The following is a 12,902-nucleotide window of genomic DNA, read 5'->3' as shown; positions in this document are numbered from 1 at the left end:
TCAGATGAAACAAAATTGTTGCTGTTTGGCCACAATGACCAGAAACATGTTTGGAGGAGAGAAGGTGATGCTTTAACGCCAAGAACACCATGCCTACCGTCAAGCATAGTGGTGGTAGTGTTATGCTCTGGGAATGTTTTGCTGCTTTTAATGGAACTAGTGCTTTACAAAAAGGAAATGGAGTAATGAAGAAGGAGGAATACCTCCAAATTCATCAGGAGAACCCCAAATCATCAGCCAGAAGGTTAGGTTTGGGACAGTGGGGTGTTCCAACGGGACGTAGAGCACAGACAAACATCAAAAATGGTAAAGGAAAGCCTAAATCAGGCCAGAATTAAGGTTTGAGAATGGCTTAACCAAAGTCCTGAGTTAAACCCATTCCAGAACATGTGGACAGTGCTGAAGAAACAAGTCCATGTCAGAAAGCCAACACATTTAGTTGACCTGCACTGATTCTGTCAAGAGGAGTGGTCAAATACTCAACCAGAAGCCTGTGGATGGCTGCTGAAGCGCCTCATTGATGTGAGAATGGGCAAAAGGACAAAATATAAGCATTGCTGTATGCATATTTTTGACCCAGCAGATTTGATCACATTTTCAAAAGACTCATAATAAATCCATAAAAGAAACAAACTTCAAGATGTTTTGGTTGTGACCAAGAAGTATGTGCTCCAATCACTCTGTTACAGAAAAATAAGAGTTGTAGAAATGATTGGAAACTCAATACTGCCATGAAATACATGTTCTTTGCAAGTGTATGTCAAGGGTTACCACTGCTGCTCTTAGGAGAGACCAAAGAAAAGTTGGAGACCATTAAACTCATCAGGAAGACTTAAAACAGCTTAGACTTTAATTCAAAATACATGAAAAATAAAGATGAATAAAAATCTGCCGACTCCACTGATCACAGATCAGCTGGTTCCTGATCTCGGGTCAGCTGATTCTTGATCTCGGGTCAGCTGATCACAGCTCGTCCTCCTTGGTCACTGGAAGAAGAAAACAACATGAAAAAGAATCTAACAGAAAGCTCCAGCTTATTCAGAACACTGCTGCTCGAGTCCTCACTAACACTAAGGGAGTGGACCACATCATTCCAGTTCTGAAATCTCTACACTGGCTTCCTGTCGGTCAAAGAATTGATTTTAAAATACTGCTGCTGGTTTTTAAAGCATCACATGGGTTAGGCCCAAAATACTTTAACGATCTCCTGCCAAATGATCAACCATCCAGGAGTCTCAGGTCTTCTGGGATGCGTCTGCTTTCTGTCCCAAGTGTGAAAACTAAAAAAGGAGAAGCAGTGTTTAGATTTATGCTCCCAATATCTGGAATAAACTCTCAGAATCCTGCAGGTCGGCTACAACTCTTGCTATTTTTAAAAACAGACAAAAAAGAGAAAACGTTTCTTTTTACCGCTGCTTTTAATCGAGCTGCTCATATGTCACGCTTCAGTGTGGTTTTTATGAATGTTTTTCATACCTGTTGTGTTTATCCCACTATCTTTCTTCTGTTATTAAATGCCAGTTTTATAATGTGTTTCTGTTGCATTTGCTTTTCAATGTTGTCTATTTTGATTTGTAAACCACTTTGAATTGCCGTGGGCTGAAAGGTGCTCTATAAATAAACTTGCCTTGCCTTGAAAGAGCCTCAGAAAACTTCCTGTAAATGTTTCCTGCTTTAGCTCCAATGCTAACGTTAGCATACTCTGGCTTCACTTCAGCAGCAGCCGTCAACAACGCAGTTTGGTCAAAGGGCATCACAGCACCATCTACAGGACACTTTGCTTTCTATTTATTTTGTGTGTTTATCTGTGTGTATGTGTGGCTGTCACCTGTCCGGACGATGTCGTCGATGGACTCGACGAGATGAATCGCTCCAACCGCGGACGCCTCTCCTCTGGCGTTGGCGGCGTGACACTCGTACGACCCTTCCTCTTCTTTGGTCAGAGGAGAGATCTGAAATCAAAACTGTGTCTGTGATGCTGAGTGGTCCATCAGATGGCTGATGACATCACTTCCTGTCACTAAAGGGTTTCAGAGTTTTTTTGTGTGTGTGTGTGCACACGCACGCGTGCGTGCATGTGTGTGTGCGTGTACTGACCAGCACCCAGCCGGTCACTTCGTGTTTCTCGGGCCCGCCTCTCGTCTGGATGGCCAGGTTGTCTCTGTCTCCGGGAAGAAGCTCCATCTTCTTCCTCACACCGACGACCTGAAGGAGACACTGCCTTCATCATCACATCTTCATCACAAAATTGGAGCCGGTCGTGATGAAGAGCTGGTCGTGATGAATATCAGGAACATTTTTCTCCTGATGGAGGAACGTGCTGTAGCTCGTTCAGTCTAATCCAGTCAGAACCTGCCCACACCTTAACCTTCACACACACACCTGAGGCATCACTCATCATTCAGAGTTGGAGGACATTTTCTATGGAGATAACTTCCTGCAATAACTCCAAAAACAAAGTGTTTTACAGACGCTGTTTGAGTAAAAACACCATCTACAAACTAACGCACTTTGGTTAGTAAAAAACATACCTATCAAACAAACACATCTTTCTTGTAAAGGAAGAGAGAGAGAGAAGGCGAGAGCAGAGTGAGGGGAGAGACGAGTTAGCGGGAGACAGAGAGAGAAGACAGGAGAAGAGTGAGGGGAGAGACGACTTAGCGGGAGACAGAGAGAGAAGACAGGAGAAGAGTGAGGGGAGAGACGACTTAGCGGGAGACAGAGAGAGAAGACAGGAGAAGAGTGAGGGGAGAGACGAGTTTGCGGGAGACAGAGAGAGAAGACAGGAGAAGAGTGAGGGGAGAGACGAGTTTGCAGGAGACAGAGAGAGAAGACAGGAGAAGAGTGAGGGGAGAGACGAGTTTGCGGGAGACAGAGAGTTCTGGAGACAGAGGGTTCAGAGCCCGAGTGGAACACTAACATATCTACAGTGTGGTTCTGAGCCCGAGTGGAACACTAACATATCTACAGTATGGTTCTGAGCCCGAGTGGAACACTAACATATCTACAGTGTGGTTCTGAGCCCGAGTGGAACACTAACATATCTACAGTATGGTTCTGAGCCCGAGTGGAACACTAACATATCTACAGTGTGGTTCTGAGCCCGAGTGGAACCCTAACATATCTACAGTGTGGTTCTGAGCCCGAGTGGAACACTAACATATCTACAGTGTGGTTCTGAGCCCGAGTGGAACACTAACATATCTACAGTGTGGTTCTGAGCCCGAGTGGAACACTAACATATCTACAGTGTGGTTCTGAGCCCGAGTGGAACACTAACATATCTACAGTATGGTTCTGAGCTCGAGTGGAACACTAACATATCTACAGTGTGGTTCTGAGCCCGAGTGGAACACTAACATATCTACAGTATGGTTCTGAGCCCGAGTGGAACACTAACATATCTACAGTATGGTTCTGAGCCCGAGTGGAACACTAACATATCTACAGTATGGTTCTGAGCCCGAGTGGAACACTAACATATCTACAGTGTGGTTCTGAGCCCGAGTGGAACACTAACATATCTACAGTGTGGTTCTGAGCCCGAGTGGAACACTAACATATCTACAGTATGGTTCTGAGCCCGAGTGGAACACTAACATATCTACAGTGTGGTTCTGAGCCCGAGTGGAACACTAACATATCTACAGTGTGGTTCTGAGCCCGAGTGGAACACTAACATATCTACAGTGTGGTTCTGAGCCCGAGTGGAACACTAACATATCTACAGTGTGGTTCTGAGCCCGAGTGGAACACTAACATATCTACAGTGTGGTTCTGAGCCCGAGTGGAACACTAACATATCTACAGTGTGGTTCTGAGCCCGAGTGGAACACTAACATATCTACAGTGTGGTTCTGAGCCCGAGTGGAACACTAACATATCTACAGTGTGGTTCTGAGCCCGAGTGGAACACTAACATATCTACAGTGTGGTTCTGAGCCCGAGTGGAACACTAACATATCTACAGTGTGGTTCTGAGCCCGAGTGGAACACTAACATATCTACAGTGTGGTTCTGAGCCCGAGTGGAACACTAACATATCTACAGTGTGGTTCTGAGCCCGAGTGGAACACTAACATATCTACAGTGTGGTTCTGAGCCCGAGTGGAACACTAACATATCTACAGTGTGGTTCTGAGCCCGAGTGGAACACTAACATATCTACAGTGTGGTTCTGAGCCCGAGTGGAACACTAACATATCTACAGTGTGGTTCTGAGCCCGAGTGGAACACTAACATATCTACAGTGTGGTTCTGAGCCCGAGTGGAACACTAACATATCTACAGTGTGGTTCTGGTTCTGTAGCTCCAGGGACATGTTGTTGTTGTTGTTGTTGTCGTCCTTTGTTTGTTTGATGACAGTCAGTTGTTGATTCCATGCAGACGTTGATACAGCTGTCTCAGCTGATGGATATCACACTCATTCGGAACCACTTAGACATGTTGGGGTTCTGGACCTTTGCTTGAGGACATGTTCTCTAACTGGACCTGGTTGAATTTGAGTGGAATAGCCCTGCTCTAACACATTTACCACACTGTGCTATGGGAGGGTTATATTTCTGTGGACCTGTGCTGAGGAGGAAGATGATGTTGTCTGTGAGTAGGAGACTCTTTCCTCGTCGCGTTTAAAATGAACTCTGAACTGATTTCAAACACAGAGGAGACGAACACCTACTCACCTTCTTCCAGGTGAGGACCGGTGTTGGGACGCCGACCGCCTCACAGCTGAGATACACCTGAGAGCCGCTCACATTGTACACCTGACCAGGGGGGGTGACGATCACTGGGGCTACACACACACACACACACACACACACACACACACACACACACACACACACACACACACAGTAAGATAATGAAGTGTATTTGAACAGAGCAGGACCGGACAGGTTTCAGGAATCCGAGCGTCTCTGACCTTGCAGGAATCTGTTATGCTGGCAGCGCTCCGAGAGGAAGAGGAGGAGGAGGATTAGCATCAGTCAGCTTTACTGTCAGCAGGCAACATGCTCCAACACATACTGTGTGTGTGTGTGTGTGTGTGTGTGTGTGTGTGTGTGTGTGTGTGATCAATATCTATACCTCATTAATACAAACAGCTCAACTTGCGGAGGCCCTGATGGAGGATAAGGTTAAAACAAGCTAGAAGTTGTGCCCATCCCTTTATATACCTGTCTGTCTGTCTGTCTGTCTCACCTGAGGCGCAGCGTCCCTTATTCTTCAGACTGATGGGTTCTTTGCCCTGGCCCTGGGCTGCCAGGCTGGCTGCCTTCAGGCTGCAGCCGCTGCTGTAGGTGGACCCGTCGGAGCCGCACACCTGGTAGTCGCTCTTGCAGACGCAGACCCCGCTCGCCTTCTTCTTGTCTGCGCCGCCTCTCACGCATTCCAGCCCGGCACCGCAGCGGCGGAGCGCGGTAGCACGGCGGCCGCCGCATGGTTCGCCCTCAACAGTGGCGCAAAGCGAGCAGCAGCCACATGCGTCCAGCAGGACCCCTCCTCCTCCACACCCCCCTTCTGGCAGGGCCGCACACTGGGCCTTATCACAAGGGCCGCAACCCGGCGCCCCCCCCACCGGGACCGACACCAGGACCAGCACCAATAGAGACAGCAAGACCGTTACAGACCTCATGATGATTCTCCTGTTCAGACACACCGAGGGGAAGGTTAACCCTTTATCACACACACACACACACACACACACACACACACACACACACACACACACACACACACACACACACACACACACACACACACACACACACACACACACACACACACACACACACACACACACACACACACACACACACACACACACACACACACACACACACACATCCTTTAATAAGCTATATGAAAATATATGAAGTTCAACACACACACACACACACACACACTTACACTCACACAGACAGTCCTACCGTGTTGCTGTCTCTCTCCTTCTGTTCTGTTCTCTGAGAGCGGGGGGGAGGCTTTAGAGCCGACTCCTCCTTACAGACCAAACCCAGGGCGGGAACACACATTGCGTCAACATCATCATCATCATCATAATAATTAAAATGAATGAAAATATTAATAAAAATGAATATAAAAAACAAAAATGAATAAGAATACAAAACTAAAATAATAAAAATACTTGTTAAACAAAAAGAATAGTAATAATTGCAATATTTATAATATTTAGATAAAATGATCTTATATATCATTTAAAACCTGTTTCCCTTCATTCAGGTCATAAACACAGAACAGGACATCTTCAGTTATTTCTGACCTGTGATTATAAACAGGAAATGCTTCAGAGACATCTGCACATCCTGTTTACTGAAACTCACACAGCAGCAGATTAATCACATGTAACTGTTTAATGTCTGACTGTTACAGTTTAACAGTTGTTGAAAAATGTAACACAAAATTCAAGTTTTATTTGAATAAAAAGCACACAGATTAACTGAACAACACAAACTAGTGGTGTGTGTGTGTGTGTGTGTGTGTGTGTGTGTGTGTGTGTGTGTGTGTGTGTGTGTGTGAGAGAGGGTTTATCTGCATGTTTATCTGCAGTATTTGGACATGAAAGCGGTCAGCAGGTCTCTGTATGGAGTCTCAGACTGACGGAGAGTCTTCAGTCTGAGGACTTTGTGTAGGAGGCGGGACCTGAGGAGCAGGTTGTGGGACAGACCAATCAGAGAGGAGGACAGCCAGTACAGCGCCAGACCCTGAGGAGGGACATGAACACATGAAAACCTCAACGCATGAGTACATGAGCACGGGACTAACTAATCTCTACTGCCAAACTGTCACTCACAGAAGGAACTGTAGCGGCGATGGGAACCATCAACACGGAGAACCCTCGAATACTGTTCGTTACAATCCTCTGAAGATGAGACTGGTTCACTCTCTGCAAAGAAAACACCTGAAGAAGAGAGGAGGACCAGGTTAGAAAGCAGAAGAAGAAGAAGAAGAAGAAGAAGAAGAAGAAGAAAAGAAGAAGAAGAAGAAGAAGAAGAAGAAGAAGAAGAAGAAGAAGAAGAAGAAGAAGAAGAAGAAGAAGAAGAAGAAGAGTGTAAATGCAGAGGAGTCTCCGGAGCATAAAACTAACCTCTACGATGATCAGGTTGGTGAGTCCAAGGCCAAGCGGCAGGATCCAGGTAGAGTCTGGTACAGTGAGATCAGGAAACCAGAGAGCACCCCCTGCTGCCAGGTCAGCATGCAGAGCTGCAGAGACACAACTGCTGTTACAGGAAGAAAGGCTCAGTGTATAGAAGCCTATGAGGAAATGTTCCTGCTCCTCTCTTGATGTATTACCTCAGATTGTATAGAAGTCTATGAGGAAATGTTCCTGCTCCTCTCCTGATGTATTACCTCAGATTGTATAGAAGCCTATGAGGAAATGTTCCTGCTCCTCTCTGATGTATTACCTCAGATTGTATAGAAGTCTATGAGGAAATGTTCCTGCTCCTCTCCTGATGTATTACCTCAGAGTGTATAGAAGTCTATGAGGAAGTGTTCCTGCTCCTCTCTGATGTATTACCTCAGATTGTATAGAAGTCTATGAGGAAATGTTCCTGCTCCTCTCCTGATGTATTACCTCAGAGTGTATAGAAGTCTATGAGGAAATGTTCCTGCTCCTCTCTTGATGTATTACCTCAGATTGTATAGAAGTCTATGAGGAAATGTTCCTGCTCCTCTCCTGATGTATTACCTCAGATTGTATAGAAGTCTATGAGGAAGTGTTCCTGCTCCTCTCCTGATGTATTACCTCAGATTGTATAGAAGTCTATGAGGAAATGTTCCTGCTCCTCTCTTGATGTATTACCTCAGAGTGTATAGAAGTCTATGAGGAAATGTTCCTGCTCCTCTCCTGATGTATTACCTCAGATTGTATAGAAGTCTATGAGGAAATGTTCCTGCTCCTCTCCTGATGTATTACCTCAGATTGTATAGAAGTCTATGAGGAAATGTTCCTGCTCCTCTCTTGATGTATTACCTCAGATTGTATAGAAGTCTATGAGGAAATGTTCCTGCTCCTCTCTTGATGTATTACCTCAGATTGTATAGAAGTCTATGAGGAAATGTTCCTGCTCCTCTCCTGATGTATTACCTCAGATTGTATAGAAGTCTATGAGGAAATGTTCCTGCTCCTCTCCTGATGTATTACCTCAGATTGTATAGAAGTCTATGAGGAAATGTTCCTGCTCCTCTCCTGATGTATTACCTCAGATTGTATAGAAGTCTATGAGGAAATGTTCCTGCTCCTCTCCTGATGTATTACCTCAGATTGTATAGAAGTCTATGAGGAAATGTTCCTGCTCCTCTCCTGATGTATTACCTCAGATTATATAGAAGTCTATGAGGAAATGTTCCTGCTCCTCTCCTGATGTATTACCTCAGATTGTATAGAAGTCTATGAGGAAATGTTCCTGCTCCTCTCCTGATGTATCACCTCAGATTGTATAGAAGTCTATGAGGAAATGTTCCTGCTCCTCTCCTGATGTATTACCTCAGATTGTATAGAAGTCTATGAGGAAATGTTCCTGCTCCTCTCCTGATGTATTACCTCAGATTGTATAGAAGTCTATGAGGAAATGTTCCTGCTCCTCTCCTGATGTATCACCTCAGATTGTATAGAAGTCTATGAGGAAATGTTCCTGCTCCTCTCCTGATGTATTACCTCAGATTGTATAGAAGTCTATGAGGAAATGTTCCTGCTCCTCTCTTGATGTATTACCTCAGATTGTATAGAAGCCTATGAGGAAATGTTCCTAACCCTTTGGCCTCAGTTAACTCTATCCGTTTACATTTTTGTACCCAGCCTTATGTTAATTTATCTTTCCATTTTTCCTCTCTGATGTGTTGCAGTTCTCCTTTTGTCCCCCATATGACCCTTCCTATTGTAAAGCGTCCTTGGGCTTTCTGGGCGCTGGTCTAACTAAATGATCAGGACTCTGGTTTAACTAATATTTTAGGACCCAGTACTAGTTTACCGGACTGATCAGGACTATAGTCTAACTGACTGATCAGGAATCTGGTTTACCGGACTGATCAGGAGTCTGGTTTACCTGACTGATCCAGGGTGATGTTCCGGAGGGACAGAGAGAGGCTTATCCACAGGGGCAGCTGAACCCAGATCAGCAGACTTGCTTTGAACGGGTGACAGTTGTCTCTGACGTAAAGCTGAGAAACTATCCTATGCAGGTTCTTCTTGAACTGGAATCTGAAACAGAACCAGTTCTGTTTATCTGGTTTGATTGTGTGTGATCAGGTCTCTGCTCCCAAGCCTTTGAACCAGAACTTTGTTCCTTCGACTTGTGACAAGATGTTAAAATAAATCAGAAGATAGTTTCAGTTTCTTACCGGCTCTGTTTCTCAGTCCAGCTTCTCTCTCTCGCTCGGACCGACACTTCGTATCGAAGCCTCTTAGCCAGCTCCGAGATCTCCTCCTGCAGCCCCTCCACCTGCAGAGTTACCACGGTTACCATGACACACCGCCAAGTGTTACCAGGGGTACCATGACACACCGCCCGAGTTACCAGGGGTACCTTGACACACCGCCAAGTGTTACCAGGGGTATCATGACACACCACCAAGAGTTACCACGGTTACCATGACACACCGCCCGAGTTACCAGGGGTATCACGACACACCGCCAAGTGTTACCAGGGGTATCATGACACACCTCCCTACCTCTAAGCCCCCCCCCCCACCCTTATTCCGACCACTCACCCGGGCTAAGATGACAGCCTGGTAGGCGGCGAGCGGCAGAGTGACGGCATTCCGGACCAACAGCGTTGCCAAGACAATGCTCAGCCACCACGGCAGCCCCCCCACCTGCTGCACGCTCAGCAGGAAGTGTTCGCACAGGTGGACCGGAGCCGAGTCTGAGAGGGAGATGTACCAGCCGGGGTCCACGACAGCACCATCAAGGCCCCCAACTGCACCATCAGGGCCCCCAGAGATCCAACGGAACCCTGAGAGAGTCTGGAGCGCTGCCCGGGTCCCGAGACCTGACCGGGTCCCGAGTCCTGACAGAGCCCCAGGTCCTGACAGAGTCCCGATTCCTGACCGGGTGCCAAGTCTTGGCAGAGCCCCGAGTCCTGACAGAGTCCCAAGTCCCGACCGGGTCCTGAGTCCTGACAGAGCCCCGAGTCCTGACCGGGTGCCAACTCTTGACAGAGCCCTGAGAGAGTCTGGAGTGCTGCCCGGGTCCCGAGACCTGACCGGGTCCCGAGTCCTGACAGAGCCCCAGGTCCGGGTCCCGAGTCCTGACAGAGCCCCAGGTCCTGACAGAGTCCCGATTCCTGACCGGGTCCTGAGTCCTGACAGAGCCCCGAGTCCTGACAGAGTCCTGAGTCCTGACCGGGTGCCAACTCTTGACAGAGCCCCATGTCTTGACCGGGTCCTGATGGGTGACATCTGACAGCAAACTGCAGGGGGTCTGGCTGCCGGAGGTTCAGGTCCACTGCGACCCGATGGAGGTGACCTCCAGGATGCAGCAGAACCAACCCGCCGCAGGACGCTGGACCTCATAGCCCCTCTTGCAGTCCACATGGTGACCCCCTCCTAAAACAAACAGGACAGGAGTTTCAGTTTCTGGGGGATCATTTCTCTGCTGCACAGCACATTTTTTTTGAAAGCCAACACGATTCATGCAGCATTAATGATATGAACATTATCCAACACCTTGATTTACTCCTATACGGCTCCAGAAAAAACTAAGAGACCACTCCACATGTTTCTTAAATCTCAATCTCTACACTTGTGGCAGCCAGTCCAGTGCGTGTTGAATTCAGAGAAATGTTGTAAGTAGTTCATAGAATGCAATAAACACTTTTTAAAATCATTAAACTCAAAGGCATACCTATAATTAGTAAAACAAGAGAAACCGATAACGCTGCAGTGGTCTCTTAATGTTCCCGGAGCTGTATATCATCCTAGTATATTTGCACACAGCAGCACTTTCTATTGTTGTTCTTCTGATCTATATTTGATCTATGATAGAAAATAACTTGACTGAAGATAATGTCCGATGGGATCAATTAACAGTTCAAACAATACCGGATGTTTTCAAGAATGATTTTCATACCGTGATCGGTTTAGTGTTCCTTAAAGATGTAAATGTTTTATTATAAACATTTGAAGTTTACACCACAGCGCCACCTGCAGGAGAACACAACACACGACTACAGGAAATAAACGTGTGTATGTGAAAGTATATCTATAGATTTATTAATGTGTTGATGGTGTGTCTGATGTGTGTGTGCTTTGTGTGCGTGCTTTGTGTGTCTGATGTGTGTGTGCTTTGTGTGTCTGATGTGTGTGTGCTTTGTGTGTGTGCTTTGTGTGTCTGATGTGTGTGTCTGATGTGTGTGTGCTTTGTGTGCGTGCTTTGTGTGTGTGCTTTGTGTGCCTGATGTGTGTGTCTGCTTTGTGTGTCTGATGTGTGTGTCTGCTTTGTGTGTCTGATGTGTGTGCTTTGTGTGTCTGATGTGTGCGTGCTTTGTGTGTCTGATGTGTGTGTGCTTTGTGTGTCTGATGTGTGCGTGCTTTGCGTGTCTGATGTGTGTCTGCTTTGTGTGTCTGATGTGTGTGTCTGCTTTGTGTGTCTGATGTGTGCGTGCTTTGTGTGTCTGATGTGTGCGTGCTTTGTGTGTCTGATGTGTGCGTGCTTTGTGTGTCTGCTTTGCGTTTCAGTTTGTTGTTAAACTTTTAGGAGCAGCTTAAGTTAGCATGTTAGCCTCTTCGCAAGTTTCGCTACAGAAAATAAAACCTACCGTCTTCCAGCCGTCCCGGTTATCCTGTCTCTGATGAATTCCTGTTGTTCAAATGATTTCTCTTTATATTTATTTTCATTTTATTTCACCTTCGATTCTCCAACCTGCGCAGCACGGTGTCCCGCAGTTATGACGTCACACTGTTTACCACCGCTTGTCGGGTAAATGACGTCTAAGGAGTGCCGGTAAATAATAACCCTTTCTGTAAATAAAAACAAAATAAACAGTAGGAATCAAATACAAATATTAAAATAAAAACAAAGTTTGTATAATCTCACAAAAATGTACCGGAAAACACGTCCAAACCTCCACAATAAAAGCATGACATACCACCAAACCTCCACAATAAAAGCATGACACACCACCAAACCTCCACAATAAAAGCATGACACACCACCAAACCTTTACAATAAAAGCATGACACACCACCAAACCTTTACAATAAAAGCATGACACACCACCAAACCTCCACAATAAAAGCATGACATACCACCAAACCTCCACAATAAAAGCATGACACACCACCAAACCTCCACAATAAAAGCATGACACACCACCAAACCTTTACAATAAAAGCATGACACACCACCAAACCTCCACAATAAAAGCATGACACACCACCAAACCTTTACAATAAAAGCATGACACACCACCAAACCTTTACAATAAAAGCATGACACACCACCAAACCTTTACAATAAAAGCATGACACACCACCAAACCTTTACAATAAAAGCATGACACACCACCAAACCTTTACAATAAAAGCATGACACACCACCAAACCTCCACAATAAAAGCATGACACACCACCAAACCTCCACAATAAAAGCATGACACACCACCAAACCTCCACAATAAAAGCATGACACACCACCAAACCTTTACAATAAAAGCATGACACACCACCAAACCTCCACAATAAAAGCATGACATACCACCAAACCTCCACAATAAAAGCATGACACACCACCAAACCTTTACAATAAAAGCATGACACACCACCAAACCTTTACAATAAAAGCATGACACACCACCAAACCTTTACAATAAAAGCATGACACACCACCAAACCTTTACAATAAAAGCATGACACACCACCAAACCTTTACAATAAAAGCATGACAC

The 12,902-nt window shown here is 45.8% G+C and overlaps 2 protein-coding genes across 6 annotated transcripts; both read right to left on the bottom strand.

Moving 5' to 3' along the window:
• Positions 1-829: 829 nt before the first annotated feature.
• On the bottom strand, positions 830-6,422 carry igfbp7 (insulin-like growth factor binding protein 7). 4 transcript variants are annotated; one of them, XM_063882061.1, is made up of 7 exons: positions 6,278-6,326; positions 5,928-5,996; positions 5,200-5,673; positions 4,683-4,792; positions 2,098-2,205; positions 1,829-1,952; positions 1,008-1,280 (listed from the first exon to the last, which is right to left on the bottom strand). In XM_063882061.1, exons 1-7 carry the CDS (start codon positions 6,309-6,311, stop codon positions 1,219-1,221), a joined length of 981 nt encoding a protein of 326 aa, XP_063738131.1. In that variant the 5' UTR covers positions 6,312-6,326; the 3' UTR covers positions 1,008-1,218. The 4 variants fall into 4 exon arrangements, with proteins under 4 accessions (XP_063738130.1, XP_063738131.1, XP_063738129.1 ...); XM_063882060.1 differs by lacking the exon at positions 1,008-1,280 and adding an exon at positions 830-986 and having other exon boundaries at positions 5,200-5,642; positions 5,914-6,422; XM_063882059.1 differs by having other exon boundaries at positions 5,200-5,642; positions 5,914-6,422.
• On the bottom strand, positions 6,354-12,069 carry LOC134863505 (cytochrome c oxidase assembly protein COX18, mitochondrial). 2 transcript variants are annotated; one of them, XM_063882058.1, is made up of 8 exons: positions 11,775-12,069; positions 11,087-11,160; positions 9,727-10,563; positions 9,358-9,458; positions 9,063-9,217; positions 7,103-7,218; positions 6,809-6,916; positions 6,354-6,719 (listed from the first exon to the last, which is right to left on the bottom strand). In XM_063882058.1, the coding sequence occupies exons 3-8, from the start codon at positions 10,549-10,551 to the stop codon at positions 6,555-6,557; spliced, it is 1,470 nt and encodes a 489-aa protein (XP_063738128.1). In that variant the 5' UTR covers positions 10,552-10,563; positions 11,087-11,160; positions 11,775-12,069; the 3' UTR covers positions 6,354-6,554. The 2 variants fall into 2 exon arrangements, with proteins under 2 accessions (XP_063738128.1, XP_063738127.1); XM_063882057.1 differs by lacking the exon at positions 11,087-11,160 and having other exon boundaries at positions 11,775-12,066.
• Positions 12,070-12,902: the final 833 nt, after the last annotated feature.

This window comes from Eleginops maclovinus, chromosome 4, assembly GCF_036324505.1.
Source record: "Eleginops maclovinus isolate JMC-PN-2008 ecotype Puerto Natales chromosome 4, JC_Emac_rtc_rv5, whole genome shotgun sequence".
Lineage (NCBI taxonomy): Eukaryota > Metazoa > Chordata > Actinopteri > Perciformes > Eleginopidae > Eleginops > Eleginops maclovinus.
The sequence above is the reverse complement of the archived record's forward strand: the minus strand, read 5'-3'. Positions and strand labels throughout refer to the sequence as shown.